The 19,355-nt window shown below is 45.0% G+C and overlaps 1 protein-coding gene across 1 annotated transcript in view; it reads right to left on the bottom strand.

Annotated features, from left to right (window-relative positions):
• The window catches only part of BTBD11 (BTB domain containing 11), a 469,159-nt gene that overhangs the window by 44,407 nt on the left and 405,397 nt on the right, over positions 1-19,355 (bottom strand). Inside the window, exons 8-10 of the mRNA XM_030214435.1 lie at positions 13,651-13,744; positions 13,412-13,547; positions 8,539-8,759 (exon numbers count right to left, since the gene is read on the bottom strand). Coding sequence (XP_030070295.1) covers positions 8,539-8,759; positions 13,412-13,547; positions 13,651-13,744 — 451 coding nt within the window. The remainder of the gene's footprint in view (positions 1-8,538; positions 8,760-13,411; positions 13,548-13,650; positions 13,745-19,355) is intronic.

The raw sequence follows: 19,355 nt of genomic DNA, 5'->3' as shown, positions 1-19,355 counted from the left end.
AAAAGATTAAGGGGCCCTTTTGTTAAAGGGCATTAAGCCCTGAAACATTCTTAACACGCAGGAAAATACTACAAAATGTTTTAAAACATTTTGCAGTGATTTTTCATTTCAAGTGTGCAAAGCACATGTAATTTAGCTTTCAAAAATATTTTTGTCAAAAGGGCGTGCCAAGGGAAAGGGAATAGGCATGGAAACATTATTTAGGTAACGCATTCTGATTAGCGCACTCTTCCTGAATAACACAGACTTAGTAACCAGCGCTGTTGTCAGCTCATGAGTTTCTTGCGTGCTACGGCCACTTTTAGCGTAGCGGTAAAATGGCTGCATTTCCATTATTTTTCTTTCATGCCCATGCACTCATTTCCCAATTAGCGTGCAGCCATTAGTGCGGGAGCCCTTATCAACATCTTTTTTGTAGATGCTAAGGACTCCTGCTCTAACCCCATGGTATTCGGGCAGCGCACGGCAATGTGCCCGTGCTACTCAAATAGCGCAGGGCACACCGACTCTCTGTCCATAATCACGCCTCCCGCGCTGAAAAATAAAAAATATTTTTCAGCATGGGATTAGTGCAAGCTGATGGGCACACTACTGCGGGATGCCTCAGTGTATCCTGCGGAGGGCTTTTTGCCACACAGCAGGCACGTGCTAGTGCCTACCACGGATTAGTAAAAGGGTCGCTTAATGTGGCAGCACTTAGCATCTCCTAAATTGGAGGTGGTAAATGCTCCTGTGCTAATTATTTGCAGTTGCTGCGCTAATGGCAACGTTAGGGGCCCTTTTACTAAGCTGCGTGCCCAAATGAGACTACTGCCAGGCCAGCGCGCCCTCCTAGCGGTAATTTCAGATTTGACACGCGCCCATAATGCGTGGATGAATTGTTTATTTATCTCCTCCTACGCATGCCGGTTTCAGGCAGTAATCGGCACAGTGCGCCGACCGGTCACCACGCGTGTTGATCATGAGCCTTTACCGCTAGATCAATGGGCAGCGTTAAGGGCTCAGGCCTGTTTTGGGCGCGTTCCGGTTTCATTTTTACCGCAGGCTCTTTTCCCGTCCCATTAAAAAAATCCACTTTTTGAAGATGCAGTAAAAACTGGCCCAGCGCATGCCCGATCCACGTGCCTCCACTACCGCAGGCCACGTTTTACCGCGCCTTAGTAAAAGGACCCCTCACTGCATTACTGATGTCGTCTGCCTCCGGTGACCTCTTCCACTCTTCAGGCTGCATACTGCTGCTTCTTCTGCACCTCACCTGCGCTTCCTGGGTACTCCCACAGTTCCCAATTATGGATTGCCATGCCGAGAGCTGTTTAAGCCACTCTGATCCATCTCAGCATCTGGTCCTCCACAGTCCATTTTAGACCGTCTTGCCCTTTCCCTTTTATTTCCTATCCTGTTCCTTTTACCCTATCTAATGTAATTGTAATTGATTCCTGTACATTGTAAGCCACTTTGAGTCTACTTAATGTGGAAAAAAGTGGGGTATAAATGTTCATAAATAAATAAATACATTACTGATGTGTTAAGTACGAGCTTAGGGTATAGAGAAGTCCCATGGTAAAATGAGCTAAACCCATTTTGTAACGCATTTTAGCAAAAGTGCCTTTAAGGTTGGCATGTGACTCATACTTTTCTATAAGGTGGGGATGCAGTCAATACATTTTCAGTTCATTTTTGATTTTATGGACTTTTTTTCTAATTTTTGGTTGTTTTAGTGCATTTTAGATACTTGCCCCCAAAATCTGTACATCGTGCTTTAATTTCCATGAGGAAACTGAAGCGTATTCTATAACAAAACATGTAGCTTAATTGCTTAACTAGCTAATCGGAGCTGTTAATTGGATGTTAACAAGCAATTAGCAGCACTAATTGGCATTAAGATTTACGCATACAGCTTGCTAAGCCTATTATGTAATGTGGTGCACCTAACTTCTAAGTTGCATAGTTGAAAAGTGGGCGTGGCCACGGGCAGGGCAGGGCATGGACATGTCTAAAATTTATGCGCATTATTGTAGAATACACCCGCGTTGCATCTAATTTAAGCATCGGGATTTATGTCAACTAAAAAATAGCCTAAATGGATGCAACCAAATTTGGTCACGTGGAGAGGCGATTGCCGTAATTCTATATACCAGGTGGAAATTTAAGCCGATTCTATAAAATCTAGGCGTACTTTAGAGAAAACGCCTAAGCGTGTTTTTTTACCACATGAATTTTGCAGGCACCATATATAGAATCTAGCCCTTGTTGTAATTTAAAAAAATTAATGCACAGTAGAACTTTATACAGCATTCAAATCAATTATATGCATATCAGTTCATAGGTTAATAGTGTTACATCAATTTTGTACACACCAGAATGGCAATTTTATAAACTGTCACTTAAATTTAGGTTGAAATAGTGGGCCTGCTTAATGCTTGTGATTGGCACCAATAACTGGCAGTTGCATGTGTTAAGTGCTGGGCGCTAATCAATAAAAACTGAGGCCGATATTCAAAGCAATTAAAGTGTAGTACCGAGAACTGATGTGAGAGGTCGCGGCAACTATTTTACAGAGGTGCCACAAGAGGCAGGAGCAAGAGGGCTGCCCCCAATGACCCCACTGGACCACCAAGGATATATCTTCATGGTTGAGGGGGGTGGGGGTCTTGTGGGGGGGGGGGGGTCTTCTTGATGCGAGCTGGGGGGAAGGGAAGGAGGCAAAGAGAGGACATTGGCTTGGATGGGTGAGAAAGGGTTCAGGGGCTTTAAAGAAAAAAAAAGGTTATGCGGGTCCTGGAATAAGTCAGCCAGGACCACATAACTCTAATGTGGCCCCAGCTGAATATCGGCTAGACCCACATAAGCTCCGGGTGGATTTGTCCTGATGTGCGAGGGAACATGCCTCACAGTTTTGTACACGGGACTCGTTTATACGCGCTCCCTACTCTAAATTATCTCTTTCACCAGGTCTTCAGCAGCAACAGCAATTCACATAGGCCGTCTGCCCAAGCTCAGAATCTGTTCTCTGCTCGCCCCGCCCTTGCAGAAGCAGGAAATTAGGTCAGAAGGGGGAAGGACACAGAAGAGAGCATCTCCAAGCTTGGTCAGACAGCCCATGTGAATCACTGCCGCTGCCTGAAACCTGGGCAGATTTAAGATAGGGACTGCTGGACCTGGGGCCAGAGGAGGGGGTTGAGGGAGAGAGTCAGTCTGTCCTTGCCGCGGTGTTAGTTAAACAAAATGGCACCCTCAGGCTCTGGACTGCAGACCGCGGTCCGCCATCTGAGTAGGCCTGATGATTAATTTATACACGCACTCAGTGCAATTTTTCTAGCAAAAAAGGTGCCGGTACTCAAATGCCAGGCCACCCTTCAGGGTTGGGCTGATCACTGAGGGACCCACCCCACAATAGCCAGGCCCCCTGCAACCAGTCACAGAATCTATGACAAAGCAGAATTGGTGTGTTGAGCCTGAGCTCTTTTATTAAAACTTGTGGTCCATGGGTCAATTTTAGCAGACACTGGAAAAGGTGCCGGTACTCAGTACCCCCGAGTACCCCCTCAAAAAAAGCACTGCACGCACTGATAGTAAGCAGTTCAAGGTCCTTGCCTCCTGAGTACCATGTACTATCGGTGCTCCTCTGTACTAAGCTGTGGTAAGCAGTAGAGTAGCATGTATTTACTTCAACTTAAAAGGGTTTTTCACGGGATGTGCTGAGGTGTCTCGTGGTAAATTCCTAATGTGTTCACGCAAACCACGCACTAAATTTTTAAAAAAATATTTCTAGGACGGGGCATGCTGGCGGGGAGGGGGGGACAAAGTGGGCGTTTCTGTGCTAATCAGCTAGTACATCTACATTGTCACGCACTGATTAGCGTGGGATTAGTGCGTGAGCCCTTACCTCCATCAAAATAGGTGGCGGTAGGAGCTTACACACTCATTTTTGTTAATGGGCGCTCACTAATGTCAATATTAGCACTTTTTTTTTAGAATGCCGCTACGAGGAAACAGGAGACTACCTTGACAGCGAAACATAGACCTATGTCGGTTGAACCGGGTCTCTAGTATGAACAGTATTAAGCTGAGAAAGCTAAGTACTCTACTGAAGATTTAATTAACTAAGAAAATAATTGGTGATTTATTATATAACTGAAATATTGAAAAATAGAAAAATATGAATTTGAAAAGACTAAAAAAGATTAATATGAGGATCAATGAGGATTGCGGTGGGCCCCTTGAAAACTGCATGACTCAGTTTAGCCAACAAGGAAGCACACTCGCTGATCTGATGATCCCATCTTAAGAAAACTGCCTAATTAGACCGTTATATATTAACTAGAATCTAATTAATGTGAAGCTGAGTAGAATGAAGTAGAATATTAGCACTTGGTCATGAATTCAGAAAATGGAAAATTGGCCATATTCCAGCAGTGTTAAAAATGGCTTTAGTGTGCGGGAAAGACCTGTGTAACACAGGGGCGTAGCCAGACAGCAGATTTTGGGTGGGCCTAGTCAAAACGTGGGTGGGCACCAAGTGTTCTACTCCCCCCCCCCCCCCCCCCCCCCCCCAATGCGATGAGGCCAGTATCAGCAGCTTAGGAAGCTTAGACTGCTGAAGTGGAAAGCAGTGTTTTCAGCACCATCAGGGGGGAGGTCTTCAGCTGGCAAAGCTTGGGATCCCCACTAGCTAGCACTAAATATGTGCTGCTGTTGGGTGGGCCTGAGCCCTAAGTGGATGGGCCCCGGCCCACCCAGGCCCACCTGTGGCTACGCCACTGGTGTAACAGTGTGCTAAAGCCACTTTCAACCGCAGCTTTGTAAAAGGACCCCTTAATGCACAACTGTCAGGGGGGAGAAAGAACATATCACCAAGTGATAAAATACTATTAGTTGCACAAATTGCTTGGAGCAGTTAGGCACGACCACTTACACCAGCCACTGACCTATCGTAAGTAGGCGCACTTAACCTTCTGGCGTGCATTATGCCTTTAAGCTAATATTCTATAACAGCTTAGGTGCGCCCTTAAGCCGTTATAAACTTGGCACTGCAGGGTGAATTCTATATATGGCGCTGCTCTTAAAGTTAAGCGCGGTTTATAGAATACCGCTTATGCCCAGGAATCACGTCTAACTTTAGGTGTGGCCATTTGCACTTACTGAAATGTGGCGCGAATATATGTGCCTACATTAGGCGCGTATCGCTCAAATTGTCTAGCAACTCATGTAAATGCTAGGAATGTCCCCATTCCGCCCATGATCCGCTAATTTCCATGCCTCCTTTTTTTAACTCATGTGTAAATCCCAATTAGTGCCAATAATTGCTTGTTTTAAAAGCTAATTATCGGTGGTAATTAGCTCATTTCTCAATTAAATTTGTGTGCACAATTTTTGGTGACATTTACAGAATTAGGGGGTAATTGTGCCCCTTTATCATGTCTACAATAAACATAGTAACATAGTAGATGACGGCAGAAAAAGACCTGTATGGTCCATCCAGTCTGCCCAACAAGATAAACTCATATGTGTATACCTTACCTTGATTTGTACCTGCCTTTTTCAGGGCACAGACCATACAAGTCTGCCCAGCAGTATTTCCCGCCTCCCAACCACCAGTCCCGCTTCCCATCACCGGCTCTGGCACGGACCGTATAAGTCTGCCCTCCACTATCCTCGCCTCCCAACTACCAACCTCTCTTCCCCCACCTGCTCCGCCACCCAATTTTGGCTAAGCTTCTGAGGATCCATTCCTGCTACACAGGATTCCTTTATGCACATCCCATGCATGTTTGAATTCCGTTACCGTTTTCATCTCCACCACCTCCCGCGGGAGGGCATTCCAAGCATCCACCACCCTCTCCGTGAAAAAAATACTTCCTGACATCTTTTTTGAGTCTGCCCCCCTTCAATCTCATTTCATGTCCTCTCGTTCTACCGCCTTCCCATCTCCGGAAAAGATTTTTTTGTGGATTAATACCTTTCAAGTATTTGAACGTCTGTATCATATCACCCCTGTTCCTCCTTTCCTCCAGGGTATACATGTTCAGGTCAGCAAGTCTCTGCTCATATGTCTTGGAACGCAAATCCCATACCATTCTTGTAGCTTTTCTTTGCACCGCTTCCATTTTTTTAACATCCTTCGCAAGGTACAGCCTCCAAAACTGAACACAATACTCCAGGTGGGGCCTCACCAACGACTTGTACAGGGGCATCAACACTTCCTTTCTTCTGCTGATCACACCTCTCTATACAGCCTAGCAACCTTCTCGCTACGGCCACCGCCTTGTCACACTGTTTCGTCGCCTTCAGATCCTCGGATACTATCACCCCAAGATCCCTCTCCCCCTCAGTACCTATCAGACTCTCCCCGCCTAACACATAAGTCTCTCGTGGGTTTCTACTCCCTAAATGCATCACTTTGCATTTCTTCGCATTGAATTTTAATTGCCAAACCTTAGACCATTCTTCTAGCTTCCTCAGATCCCTTTTCATGCTTTCCACTCCCTCCCGGGTGTCCACCATGTTGCAAATCTTAGTATCATCCGCAAATAGGCAAACTTTACCTTCTAACCCTTCGGCAATGTCACTCACAAATATATTGAACAGAATCGGCTCCAGCACCGATCCCTGAGGCACTCCACTACTCACCTTTCCCTCCTCCGAGCGAACTCCATTTACCATCACCCTCTGTCGTCTGTCCGTCAACCAGTTCCTAATCCAGTTCACCACTTCGGGACCTATCTTCAGCCCATCTAGTTTATTTAAGAGCCTCCTGTGGGGAACCGTGTCAAAAGCTTTGCTAAAATCTAAGTAGATTACGTGTATAGCACGTCGATGATTCAGTTCTCCAGTTACCCAATCAAAGAATTCAATGAGATTCATTTGGCACGATTTCCCTCTGGTAAAACCATGTTGTCTCAGATCTTGCAACTTATTGGCTTCTAGGAAATTCACTATCCTTTCCTTCAGTATGGCTTCCATTACTTTTCCAATAACCGAAGTGAGGCTTACTGGCCTGTAGTTTCCAGCTTCTTCCCTATCACCACTTTTGTGAAGAGGGACCACCTCCGCCGTTCTCCAGCACTAATTTACAGAATTTGTTGCTTAGATCTTTTAAGAATTGTTAACAAATGCACATCCCTCCCATAAGGAATTCCCAGCTGTAAATAAAAAGACTCATTTGTATTCCTAACTAGAGAATGACACAGGGACGGGGAATAGGGACAGATCTCACGGGGACGGGCCAGATCCCACGGGGATGGGGACAGAGCCCACAGGGACGGGAACAGGGGACTAACTTTGTCCCTGTGTCATTTTCTACTTTGAAGCCTGTTAATGAACTGGACTGTTATTTATATTTAAGTGATGCCTACAAAGATATTTTGATTTTTTGGAAAAACAAGCAAACGTACTGGCCATAACTAGTGGGAGATCCTGTACATCCTGCTTCTAGCACATCTTCTAAGAAGACAACTTCTATTCCGGGAAGGACTGTGGAAGACAGGAGAGCTAGATTGAATCCTGAGATTGTTGATGATTTCTTATTTATTCACAGATTAAAAACCATTACAGTATTCTATAGGGCATATTTTGACCCTCTAGGGCTAATAGAATGTGTTGTATTTTATACCCCTGGACATTTTAACAGTGTGAATTAGGATTCCTTGGTGTAGTAGAAATCACCTATTGTTGGGGTTGGAAGGGTAGAGGGTGGTGATGGGAAGGAGGGTTATTATAGCTGCTCATTGTTATTATTGTTCTCTATTTGTAATTTATACACAACAGTTGCACAGCATATTATTCCTTTTTATATTTTAATAAGAAGATTTAAATATAAAATCATAAGTGTTCAAGGCTTCGGCAGATGAGGACAGAGTCCACGGGGACGGGGCGGGGACGGGACGGGGATGAAGACAGGGCCTGTGGGGACGGGGCGGGGATGGAGACAGAACCTGCGGGGATGGGGTAGGGACGGAGACAAACTTTGTCCCCGTGTCATTCTCTATTCCTAACCCTTAGCTCACTGTCATATTTTGAAAAGTATATGGAAAATGTCTGAAGTGATTTTAACTAACTAAGGGGTCCTTTTACAAAGCGGCAGTAAGCCCAACGCGGGGCTTACTGCTCGCTCTTTCGGGACTGCCGCTGGCCCAACACGGCCGCTGGTGGTAGTCCCGCCCCGAGCGCGTGCCATTTCTGGGGGAAAATGAAAACCCCTGAAAATGGCTCGCGTGGTGGTAACCACGCAATGGGTGGCGGTAAGGATTCTCCGTCGCATGGCCATGCGGTATGAGTTCTCTTACCGCATGGCCATGTGTGCTGGGGCCTTTTTTACCCGCTGCTGTAAAAAAGGCCCTGGTGCGCGCAAAAAATGGGCCCCGCTGCCAGCACAGTGCCCTTTTTCCCGCAGCTTGATAAAAGAGTCCCACATTAAGTAAATACATTTAATAGAGCTGAGAATGAAACATTAACAAGCTGGCACATTTCTAGATTATGAATGTTTACAGTGGTTCTTGGACATTCTGCAAAAATTATTTTGTAAAATTAAGAACTGACCTAGGCTTCTGATGTCAATTGTTACATCCACATATCCATGTTCAGCGCTGTGGTACATGGCTTCCTTCAGAGCTTTCAGTTTGGCTTTGCTGTTACGGCTGGGACACAAGGCACCGGGAGCAGATTCTGGAAGGTCGGTTCCCTCAGCCAGTATCTCCTCCAGGGACAGGATGTCACTCTTCTCTTTCTCTGGCTGGGCTAGAAGCTTCCGGAACACATTCCTACCAATCACAACCAAGCAGAAGTGTAATGAGCAGGGAAAGGCGGAAGGTGGAGGAGCTTCCTCTCTCTTCTGGGACACTAACAACATTCTCTCTTGCCATATCATAAGGAACAAAATTAACTCATCAGTCATCAGTTATGAATGCCAAAAAAAAAACCACATTAAAGGCATTTTAAGATGTGTTTCAGTTGTCCTTTCTTATACTGTATTACTACCATGTTTCCCCGAAGATAAGACACTGTCTTATATTAAATTTTGCTCCCCAAGACCTGCTAGGTCTTATTTTCAGGGAAGGCCTTATTTTTCGGGGAAACATCGGGGTCACCCCCCACCCAAGATTGCCGGCTCCCCCCCTCGATCGGCGGCTCCCCCTGCCCTCAGTCGCTCCCGGAACTAACCTCTTAAACGCTTCCTTTCACCATTCATCTTCGCACTCGCCGCAAGCAGCAGGGCAGGCCACTCCTTCCTTCCGTGTCCCGCCCTCGCCTGACATAATGTAACGTCAGGCGAGGGCGGGACACAGAAGGAAGGAGTGGCCAGCCCTGCTGCTTGCGGCGAGTGCGAAGGTGAAAGGAAGCGGTTAAGAGGTTAGTTCCGGGAGCGACTGAGGGCAGGGGGAGCCGCCGATCAAGGGGGGAAGCCGGCGATCTCGGGTGGGGGGGTGACCCCGATGTTTCCCCGAAAAATAAGGTCTCCCCTGCTAGGTCTTATTTTCGGGGGAGGCCTTATATTTTCAAATTGCAGCAAGACCTCTACTAGGTCTTACTTTCGGAGGATGTCCTATTTTCGGGGAAACACGGTATGAGCATGTACATTTCAATCAATCTGAATTCACCACGTTACTATTTCAGAAAAACAAACTACAACAAAAACAAAAATTGCCAAATTTGTTTTATTTTGTAGGCATTAGTATTACGAGACTTCATTCGGAACCTCAAACCTGCCAAGACTCAAGCATTTAGTGGCAGACTCTCTTTATTGCAGGTCATCTCCCGCATTAACACATGACCAGCCTTGTGAAAAGAGTGGCAAAATCTCACACCTCTTATCACAAAACTGATCCCGAAGCAGCAGGAAATGACAATTTATTAAGGCATCTCCTGCTGCCTGAGGGGAGGCGGCTTGCTGGTGCTGCAGCCGAGGTTTCTCAGGGGGTGGAGCCAGGAAGAAGACTGGGCAAGTCTTGGGCATGACTGGGTAGGGCTGGAGAATGCCTGGGAGGAGTGGGGCACGGCTGAGGGATGCCTTAAATCTCCCTCTCAAAGACTGGGCCCCCTTTGGCAGCTCTGCAACTTTTGGGGATTTTTGCCCTCTCCATTCTTGCTAGCCTAGTCACTGCAGGAAAAATCCTTGGGCAAGAGCCACAGACCACAACACCCTTCAGAACTCCCCCTTCCACCACCACAAACACAGCTCTGTCCCCACTAAGCCATCTGAATAGGCAACACAGCCAAGCTATTAACATAATACACATTTCAGAAGGCAAAATACACAACACAAAATTTCCTCTTCCTTGAGTCTCAACCAATCCATCTAACCACCCCAACCCCCATCACTATGAATCTAAGAAATAAGTCAACATTTGCTTGTAAGAGTCCATCTTATTTTGGCGTAATGCTTTTAGTCTATACCAGTCACAGATGCAAGCCAGCTTCCAGTTGCAGAGACAGAGTCTCCCCCCCACCCCCATTCTGACAGCTGCAACAGCAACTTGTCTTTAGGCTCATCTAGGCCTGGAACTCTTCCATTCAACAGAGCTAGCATACGTCAAGAGAAGAAAAAAACGACTGCCTTCCCACCTAGTAGCCTGCTTTTTAACCAAGTCCACACTAACGTAGCGGTTTTAGTGAACGGATTTCCCAAGACCCTCACTTCTCACCCTGAATAACCATCCCATTGTAAGTATACAAAAGGGACTCCTTCAATCCCTCCAAGTCCCAATAAATTCTCCCCAAAGTACTGCTTTTAAACATTCCCATACGTGGAGAGAACCCCCCCCCCCCCCCCCATGATCATCATTTCTTAAGTACACTTTAATCACCTGGTCTATCTGCCCCACCACTGCTTGATCTGTAAGCAAGCTATCGTTAAGTTGCCCCCAACCTATCTGAGCCCACACTGGGGCATGATCTGACCTAGTAATGGAGTCAATCTCTACTTTTTCAATTGCCCCATTCCAACCTTTACTCACAAATCTATGCGCAAGTAGGAATTATGCACTGCAGAATAAAATGTGTATCCCTTCCCCCAGGGTTCTTAGTCCTCCAGATGTCTATCAGATTAAGGGTGTCAAAGAAAACACTCAATTTCTTCCTATCCTTTCTTGAGACCCCCTTGACCCCCCTTCCCTGTTATCCAGATTTGGGTCCATTGCTAAATTAAAATCACCCCCCCCCCCCCCACACCAATACTACTCCTTGTTGAACTTCTAGAAGCTTCCCCAGCAGGACATTAAAGAAATCCCTCTGGTGTACATTAGGAGCATATCAACTTAGTAACGTCATATAACCCCATTTACGGTACCCACCCAGATCACTTCACTTTTCGTGAAATTAGGCATATCACCGCACAGCAATCCATATTTTTCCATACAAGCCCCCACTCTTTGGAATGCATTACCAATAAACTTACGACTGTCATCTTCCCTGTAATGTTTTAAGACTGACCTGAAGACTTTCTTATTTGCAGATGCCTATAATTAATTTTACCTACCACACTCTCTGGGAGTGATGGTGCCCTGGAAGACACAATACCCCCCTCTCCTTGTGTTTCCCTTTTTGCTTTCCTGTTTATATTGTACTTCATCCCCTCCTTCCCCTTGCTTTGCAGACATCTCCCTTTTTCTTCTCTCTCCTTCCTCCCCCATTTACATTGTAAGCCTCCTTATCTTTATAGAATACTAATGTTAAGTCACCTTACAGGCATCAAAATTTACACTAGCAAAAGAGCTGGTCTAAATGTTGCACCTAGATTGCAAAAGAACACATGTAATTTCTAAGATTTTATAATGTGTAACTATGCGCTCACCCATGTGAATGCCCAACTTTTAAGTATACACCATTGTATCTCAGTGCGTACTTATAGAATACCCTATAGCTTGAAAATGGTCATTTACATGCACAGAGCTGCCAAGGAAGCCGACCTACTGAGCAGAAGATAAAGAGCCTGCTCCCAGCTCTGCCCCACCTACCCATTCCTCCGCCTATAACTCTGCCCGCTGGTCCGCCCCAGCACAGCTGATCCGCGGCCAGCGACCAGCGGGAAAAGGAGTAGTCTCCCCATCCATGCCTTCATAAAACGTGAAAATCCCTCCCCATGGGATCAGCGGCAGCATGAGATGGAGCTTTATGAAGGCGCTTCCTGCTGCTGCTGGGCAGGGAGGCCATTCAGCAGAAGATCCCGGCTTTTTGGTGTGAGATGATCTGCAAAAGCGGGAGTCTCCTGCTGAAAGCGGGAGACTTGGCAGGTCTGCACATATATGTGGACATATACACACCTAAATGGCTAGATTCCCAGCATTTATAAGCCTTCTTGTCAACTAAATCTAGGCACCCCCTTACAGAACTACCCTCTAGATGTCACCATTGTGCAATGACTGAGTTCCCTCCCCCCCCCCGCCCATACACACACTTTGCCCACAGGATTGTAAATTTAAATATAATCTCTACACATCCCCACCCCCACTCAGCTCAAGCAGCAGCAAAAATTGGATCTCTCACACAGCTGCACACAGTGCCCCACCCCTCCGTCTTCAATTTTACTTTCAAATTTCCGGTGATTTCTTTGTTGGTCACGCCGAAAACTCCCTTCTGAAATACTGAAATGCTTTCAGATTCATTCTGAAAACAAACACTCATAAAAACTTTCAACCAGAACTAAAAAAAAAGGCTATTTTCTGGAGGGAGTATGTGTAATTTGCCAACTGTTTCATATACATTTACAAACATAACAGTTAGAATCTGCAACACACTGGAGGGAATTCAGTAAACAGCACCAAAATTTAGGCAATCAAACAATTCAGCACTAAGTGCTATACTATAAGGGGCATGCCCCTTACATACAGTAGCATTTAGCGCGGATTCAGCGCCTAAATTTTGGGTGCCGGACTTATGCCTGCTGAAACCTGATGTCAGCGCCAGCGTCCAAGTTAGGTGTAGTTCAGCAGTATTCTGTAATTCTGCGTGCAACTTTTCAGAACACCCCGACACGTCCAAGGTCATGCCCCCTTTTGAGATATGCGCCATGTAAGTTAGGCGCTGTGCCTTATAGAATAACGCACAGCCAGATGGGTGTGCAAATTTTAATGAGTGCTAATTAACATCAATAATTGGTTATTAGCACCCAATTATTGATGGTTCAGAACTCATTATCCAATATATTTGTCTGTGCATCTCGGATTGGGCGCCAATTCGAGGGGGGATCTGCATTTAAGTGCGTATAGAAGTATAGCTGGTCAAACTTCAGGCTTCACAGAGATCCACTGAATTATAACAGCTGCATGTATATAATGTAAATCCAGAAAAAACAGGGATACAAGATCTACTTTCCGACAACACATCTCCCTGCATAACTCTCTTGTTCATGATCTAGTACTGCTCTACACGGTAACCCTTTGTGACACTGTTACACGCTTCCATTTCCCCATCCTACCTGTGCCCATGTGCAGCAGCCTGACTGAAAGAGTTCATATCACCTTGGGGAGCGGTAGAAATTCCATTTCTATACATCGTTCCAACCATTGGATCAGCTCCTCGCTCCAGCAACAAAGTTACGAGCTCAAAATGACCTGAATTGTAAATTGCAGAATATTTAAGATCTATTAATTCTTCATTTAAAATTCACATTCTCTTTAGTTTATGATGAATCAATATTTTATAAGTGACTCTTACCAGCAGCAGCTGCCAGTTGTAAGGGGGTTTCAGAATAGTTTTCCTCACCGTGATCTAAAGAACCTTCCACATTAGCACCAGCGTCCAGCAAAAGCTGTGACAAAAAGAAAATCACATTTATGAGATAACATACTTTTGTTTATAAACAGAGACAACAACATTTCAAAATTATTAACTTGGCTAACATTTATAGCGAATGATACATAACAACTAACGTCATAATTTTATAACTATGTGCCTGCATGTATGAGCATACATTTTCCCTGTGTGGGCTTCAGCACGTTTTCAAAAAGAAAAGTATACACCTATTTCTACTGGGCTATATTAGCCCGGGGAAATAATAACATAGAAAATGACGGCAGATAAAGACCTGTATAGTCCATCCAGACTGCTCAACAAGATAAACTCATTTTACATGGTATGCGATACTTTCTACGTATACCCAAGTTTGATTTGTCCTTGTCATTCTCAGGGCACAGACTATAGAAGTCTGCTCAGCACTGTTCTTGTACTATAAATTCTGAAGCTAATGTTGAAGCCCCTTAAAATTTACACTCCAGCCCATCCATATCTATTCAGTCATGATCAGGATGTAGACCATAGAAATCTGCCCAGTACCGGTTTTGCTTCCCAATTACCGGCATCACCACCCAATCTCCGCTAAGATTCCATGGATCCATTCCTTCTAAAAAGGATTTTGAAAGAATGGATGCGGTGCATTACATATAAATGTATGTGGTGACATTTATACTTTCTCTTTATTGTGCATAACATTTTCAGAGTTTCTTTATGCAAAGATAATACAACAAGTGAGAATAGGCCTCATTGAAGGGGTCACTAAAATTGTTAAATTGTTAAATTCTCTCTATCTCAGTTGATGGCACCCTCATCCTCCCGTTTCATCTGCCCGCAACCTCGGAGTCATCTTCGACTCCTCCCTCTCCTTCTCTGCGCATATCCAGCAGATAGCCAAGACCTGTCGCTTCTTTCTCTTTAACATCAGCAAAATTCGCCCTTTCCTCTCTGAGCACACCACCCGTACTCTCGTCCACGCTCTCATTACCTCTCGACTACTGCAACCTACTCCTTACTGGCCTCCCACTTAGCCATCTATCCCCCCTTCAATCTGTTCAGAACTCTGCTGCACGTCTTATATTCCGCCTGAACCGATATACTCATATCACCCCTCTTCTCAGGTCACTTCACTGGCTTCCAATCAGATACCGCATACAGTTCAAGCTTCTCCTTCTTACCTACAAATGCACTCAGTCTGCAGCCCCTCATTACCTCTCTACCCTCATTTCCCCTTACGTTCCCGCCCGTAACCTCCGCTCACAGGACAAATCCCTCCTCTCAGTACCCTTCTCCACCACCGCCAACTCCAGGCTCCGCTCATTCTGCCTCGCCTCACCCTATGCTTGGAATAAACTTCCTGAGCCCTTACGCCAAGCCCCCCTCCCTACCCATCTTCAAATCCTTGCTCAAAGCCCACCTCTTCAATGTTGCTTTCGGCACCTAACCTTTATACCTTTCAGGAAATCTAGTCTGCCCCTATTTGACTGACTGTACATTTGTCCTTTAGATTGTAAGCTCCTTTAAGCAGGGACTGTCCTTCTATGTTAAATTGTACAGCGCTGCGTAACCCTAGTAGCACTTTGAAATGTCAAGTAGTAGTAGTAGTAAGTTGCCAACAACACTAAAAAGAGCTGTGGTGTACCTCGAACTGAAAAAAAAAAAACTCCCCTGACCAGGACAAACCCGGAAATAACCAACCAGTCTCTAACATTTCTTTCCTGGCAAAACTTACAGAACAGACAGTCTGCATTCAACTCAAGTAAGTGGCTAGACCCATGTCAATCTGGCTTCAGTCCTGGGTACGCAATAGAGACAGTTTTTGTGTCCCTTCTTGACAATCTTGGCACAGTTCAAACAGAAGTGAGCCCTTGGGCCTCAGCTGGGAACTGACTATGGCAGGCAAATCACTCGGGCTAGGCACAGCACTAGACAAGGCTTGGCAGAAGACATGGTAGGCAGAACTTGAATGAAGACAAGGTGAACAGCTGGACTTGATTGAAAACAAGGCAGACAGGGCTAGGCAGGACATGACAGACAGGGCTGACAAGGCAAGACTAGAACTGAAACCAGACAAGGCAAGGCAGGAACTAGGAACAGACAAGACATGGCTGGACAAGACAGGCAGGACAAGGACTGGAACTCGGAGACTGGAACTCGGAAACAAGGCTGAACTGGAACATGGAGACAAATCAAGGCTGGAGATTGGAGTCAAGGCATAGCAGGAACTTGGAGTCAAAGCAAGGCAGGCACTGGAACAAGGCAGGACTCGATAGGAAAACACATGAGGAGACCAGGAAGATCTTGTTGCGAAAGCGAAGAAGGCAAGCCTTGGCCTTTCTTAAATAGACTCAGACCCATGATGTCAACTCCTAGTGCCCCCAGAGGATTTCCCACTGCTGGCCTTTTAAATCCTAGAACACGGCATGCGCGTGAGCCTAAGAGACAGTGGCGTGGCAGGCAGGACCGTGAGGACCTCAGAGCTGCCAGAGACCACCGTACCGGAGGCTCACCATGGCGGGGAGGGTCGCAAGCAGGTCGAAGATGTTCAAAATCCCAATCACCAAAAAACAAGGTGAGTCAGGGTGCAGTGGGGGGGGGGGGGGGGGGGCACAGCAGAGCGGTGACAGATCTGCACAGAAACCGTGACAGGAGATATGCTTCAATTCCAGTGCTATTGGATTTCTCAGCAGCCTTTGACACTGTGGATCATAATGTCATGCTTACAAGGCTGGCAGAAAAGGTATCAGTGGCACAGTATTTACATGGTTCAAATCCTATTTGTCAGACAGACAACAATCAGTTCTGTACAGCAACAGCACATCATTATCTTGAGCACTGAACTTTGGGGTGCTACTGAGATCCATACTGTCTCCCATTTTATTTAATATCTACCTCAAGCCTCTGGCTGAGCTACTTCAATCAATGGACACAAAATTCTATATTTATGTTGATGATGTGCAAATTAAACACAGAGACCACTAAGGTGGAAAAAGCCAAAATCTTACAGGAAAACACCACAGGAAAGGAGATTGTAAAATGGATGATGGCACTTCACAAACGAACCATGGAACAGCAAAGAGTACACAAAAACATAGAATCATGACAGCAGATAAGGGTCAAATGGCCCATCCAGTCTTCCCTTCCTCATTAACCACTAGCTCCTCTTTTCTTAAGGGATCCCACATGCCTGTTCCACGCTTTCTTAAATTCCGATAGAGTCCTTGTCTCCACGACCTCCACCGGGATGCCGTTCCACGTATCCACCACCCTTTATGTGAAATAGTATTGTCTCAGATTCCTCCTAAGCCTATTTCCTCTTAACTTTATTACTTTCAAAATCTGCACCCTGGTCCACAAGATTATCTATGGCGATGCCCCGAGTTATATGGCTGATCTCATAGACCTACCAACCAGAAACACAATTAGAACATCACGAACATACCTACATCTTCACTACCCTAGCTGCAAGGGACTCAAGTACAAATCAATTTACGGATCCAGCTTCTCCAATATAAGCACGCAACTATGGAACGCATTACCGAAAGCCATAAAGACAACGCAAGATCACCTCAATTTCTGGAAATCACTAAAGACCGATCTGTTCGAAAAGGCATACACTACTGATCCAACTTAAGTAACTGAACTCAGCAACACAACGAAGCCATAACCTGCAATGAACAATATATTACTCTTCTTCTCTTGATTCTCTAATGTTCTGTAACAACATCACTCTGTATTTGTTTCATCACCGGAGGTGGCTAACACCTCACGGTACTATGTAAGCCACATTGAGCCTGAAAAGAGGTGGGAAAATGTGAGGTAGAAATGCAACACATAAATAAATAAATAAATAAATTAACTTCATCCTATGCCCTCTCATTCCAGAGTTTTTCTTCATTTAAAAAAGTCTCACCTCCCGTACATTAATGCCACTGAGGTATTTAAACATCTCTATCATATCCCCTCTCTCCCACCTCTCTTCCAACGTGTACATGTTGAGTTCCATAAGCCTGTCCATATATGTTTTATGACAGAGACCATTTACCAATTTGGTAACCATCCTCTGGGCCGACTCCATCCTGTTTTCTATCTTTCAGTAGGTGTGGTCTCCAGAATTGCACACAGTACTCCACATGAGGCCTCACCAGAGACTTATACAAGGGCACTATCATCTCTTTTTTCCTGCTTCTAGACTGGTGCTAACACCTCACTCATGTTAATCTAAAGCAGCGGAGATGGCGTAAGTGCTCACACCTAAAGTTAGGCAAGTAAATGGCCACTTTTTGAAAAAGTTTAGGTGCTCTGTTATGAAATTTTTCCTCTTATGTATATGACAGGAAGGGTAACTTTAGAGTAGGCTGTCTAACCTATGAAGTAGGTATGCACAGAAGTTTCACTTCTTGAAGGAGAGGAGTGTGTTAGCCGTGTTAGTCCACTCTTAAGGTTATCAATAGAAATCAAACAAAATAAAACATGGAAAAGAAAATAAGATGATACCTTTTTTATTGGACATAACTTAATACATTTCTTGATTAGCTTTCGAAGGTTGCCCTTCTTCCTCAGATCGGAAATAAGCAAATGTGCTAGCTGACAGTGTATATAAGTGAAAACATTCAAGCATTACTATGACAGTCTGACAGGGTGGGAGGATGGGGGTGGGTTGGAGGTATGCATGGGGACATCAAAGCATATCATTGATATTCTAACAGGATGGGTGTGTATAGGTGAGGGGTGGGGTGATCAACAGAGACATACAGCTTTATGGTTTATAATGGGCTAGGAACCCCAGATCCTTGTTAAGTCTTTTCTGTTGGGTGTTAAAATATTCAATCATTCTGACTTCAAAGGTCTTACGTTCTTGTATGGTTTTAAAGTTACCTTTTAGTATTCTCACTGTGAAATCACTGGTAAATTACAGGGACGTGTGCACTTCTGTTCCTTTCACAGACTGAAAAGGAATAGAAGGGCACACGTCCCTGTAATTTATCCAGTTGCAAACTATGCCAAAATATTTCACAGGACCCCACAGTCATCCACAAAGGAAAGATATTCAACATAAAGGGATCTTTCACTTGCTCATCTTCCAATGTGGTATATATCATTCAGTGTAAAAAATGTAACGAAGGATGCTATATTGGAGAAACAGGCCAGATGCTTAAGACAAGATTCAATTTACATAGACATCACTTGAACAATACAGCCAGTAGGGCCCCCACCCCGGTGGGACAGCACTTCACAGAACCAGGACACTGTACCAGTGATTTCACAGTGAGAATACTGAAAGGTAACTTTAAAACCATACAAGAACGTAAGACCTTTGAAGTCAGAATGATTGAATATTTTAACACCCAACAGAAAGGACTTAACAAGGATCTGGGGTTCCTGGCCCATTATAAACCATAAAGCTGTATTTCTCTGTTGATCACCCCACCCCTCACCTATCCACACCCATCCTGTTAGAATATCAATGATATGCTTTGATGTCCCCATGCATACCTCCTATCCACCCCCATCCTCCCACCCTGTCAGACTGTCATAGTAATGCTTGAATGTTTTCACTTATATACACTGTCAGCTAGCACATTTGCTTATTTCCGATCTGACGAAGAAGGGCGACCTTCGAAAGCTAA

Source organism: Microcaecilia unicolor, chromosome 9, assembly GCF_901765095.1.
Source record: "Microcaecilia unicolor chromosome 9, aMicUni1.1, whole genome shotgun sequence".
NCBI lineage: Eukaryota > Metazoa > Chordata > Amphibia > Gymnophiona > Siphonopidae > Microcaecilia > Microcaecilia unicolor.
This window is presented reverse-complemented; position numbering and strand designations above follow the sequence as displayed.